The sequence below is a fragment of the Triticum dicoccoides genome, chromosome 4B (assembly GCF_002162155.2).
Source record: "Triticum dicoccoides isolate Atlit2015 ecotype Zavitan chromosome 4B, WEW_v2.0, whole genome shotgun sequence".
Classification (NCBI taxonomy): domain Eukaryota; kingdom Viridiplantae; phylum Streptophyta; class Magnoliopsida; order Poales; family Poaceae; genus Triticum; species Triticum dicoccoides.
The window spans coordinates 130,029,518-130,031,832 of NC_041387.1; the positions used below are offsets into that span (position 1 = coordinate 130,029,518).

Sequence of the window (2,315 nt, forward strand, 5' to 3'; positions counted from 1 at the left end):
TTTCTCATCTTATTCTGAGCGATTGTGTGCGTGCGAGCGCGCGCATGTGTGTGTGTGTGAGAGAGAGAGACGCCTTAGGACTGACCATATTCAAATACATTTTCGTTGTGTGAGCAGTGAGATCACCGTCGGGAACCCAAATGTGATGCCATTTTAAATAAAGAACGTCTACCTATCAGGGTCTCGAGTCGTGGTCATTGGGTTAAGAACGTGTATTTTTTCTGTCCCGTTGCAACACACGGCCTCTTTTGCTAATAAAGCTAAGGTACGCAATTTGCGTACCCTAGAAAAGACATATAACCAATCCCATTTGCTAGGTATGTTGTAGCGGACTGATAAAACTGTAGTATTCTATCTATCTAAAATAATTGACACAACCTTAGTATAATTTATACTTTTGATAGGAAGGGATAGTTTTTTTTAGTAATAATTTGCTTCACCTTTTACAGTATCAACAACATATGTATCACTCCACACGAGCAAGAGATCAGATCGATCTGACGAGAGCCTGATGAATCGATGTCGTTGGACCGTTTCCGCACCAGCACATTAATTCGAACCGCTCGATCAGGATTCCCCGTTCCTACTACCTTTTATCCCCATCATCCTTCGCGTCCGCGACACGTAGAGGTCCCGTGGCTTGACGACGCCGGGGATGTGGCCGACGAGCGACATGAACGGCAGCTCCGACACCGCGTCGCGGCGGCCAAGCGTGACGGTGATGGCGGCCTTCGAGGCCTTGTATCGGTGCAGCTTATGCTCCGGCCCGGCGGACCTGAGCAGCAGACGCAGGTTCCGGGACACCACCATGGCGTGCCGCTGCGCCAGGTACCCCTGCTTCGCCTCCGGCACGTCAGTGATGTCGCCGATGGCGAACACGTTCTTGAGCCTGCCCACGCGCAGGTGCTCGTCCACCACCAGCCTGCCCTCGGCGTCAATGTATTCTCCGAGGAAGGTGCCCCGCAGCCACCCGGACGCGACGGGCCGGCCCGTGCACACGAAGTGGCAGTCGGCGGACACCGTCTCCCCGGCGGACGTCGTGAAGTCGCGCTGTCCGTCGTGACCATCACCGGTGCCGGCGAGGTCTACGTCGATGGTCTGGTCCAGCAGCACGGTGACGTTCTTCGACCGGAGCCACTCGAGCGCCTTGGCCGACGCGCGGGGGCTCATCACCATGAGCAGCCGAGGCCCGCCGTGGACGAGGGTGACGCGCTTGTCGGGGCTGTCCATGATGATCTCCGCCGCGAGTTCGACCCCGATGGGCCCGCCGCCGATGATGAGCACGGAGCTCGCGGCGGCGATCCGGTCCTTGTCGCGGTGGAACATCTCGAGTCGCTCGGGGCGGCTCTGGGGGCGGGTGCAGGTGCGGCCCGTGGCGATGACCAGGAAGTCGTAGCCGACGGTACGACCGATGGAGGTGAGAACGACGGAGTCATCGACGCCGACCGCCTTGGCCGTCACTACCTTGGCGTCGGTGAGGTAGTCCGCGTGCGGGATCACGGTGCGCTCCACCACCGTCGGGTCCAGCTTGGCGCGCACGTTCACCCACGGGATCTCGAAGTACTCCTTCCTGCATGCGTCCATCCATGGCGTATCACAAAATCAATAACAACTGATCAACCAATGTCGCGATTAATGGCGTGCGTGCGTGCGTACGGGTCGATGAGGACCACGTCGGCGTGGTTTTGGAGCGTCTTGGCGAGGAGGGCGCCGGCGATGCCACCGCCGACAATGACGACGCGGTCGCCGTCGCACCGCAGCATGGCTGCAGGTGCACGGAACGAGCCCTGGTTGGGACACCAAGAGAGGTGCCTGTGTACGTGAGGGTCGATCGAAGCCGGTCGGACGTCGACACGGCCGGCGGCAAAACCGAGCTGGGCCCCTCAGGATATGGACCCCACCTGTCAATGAGCTAGCTAACCTGCGGGGATATAATTATTTGCCAAAAAAAATTGATTCCCCAAAATAGGAGTAGTTCTATTTCCCGCCTAGCCACAAAATAGCTCATTTTGGAAGTCCGGCGATAACGAGACGTTGGCCTTAGCCAGCCTTGCCCAAATCTTCGGACTCAACTTATCCATATTCGAAGTAGATGACATTTTTTAGACAACCTCTAATATGCATCATTGGTACTTTGACTAGAAGTTACATCTTGTATCAATAAGTAGAGAACAAATTATTTTTTTATAAATGGTGAATTTTATTGACTCAAATGTAGCATCATGAAAATACAAACATAGTGATTAGTGAGCAGACACCCAGCCTCTGCATAATTAAGATGCACACAGCTAACACCAACCCACGCACACAAATAA

General features: G+C 55.2%; 1 protein-coding gene across 1 annotated transcript; it reads right to left on the bottom strand.

Moving 5' to 3' along the window:
* Positions 1-409: 409 nt before the first annotated feature.
* On the bottom strand, positions 410-1,864 carry LOC119293462 (ferroptosis suppressor protein 1-like). The gene is made up of 2 exons (XM_037571941.1): positions 1,657-1,864; positions 410-1,570 (listed from the first exon to the last, which is right to left on the bottom strand). The coding sequence occupies exons 1-2, from the start codon at positions 1,761-1,763 to the stop codon at positions 568-570; spliced, it is 1,110 nt and encodes a 369-aa protein (XP_037427838.1). The 5' UTR covers positions 1,764-1,864; the 3' UTR covers positions 410-567.
* Positions 1,865-2,315: the final 451 nt, after the last annotated feature.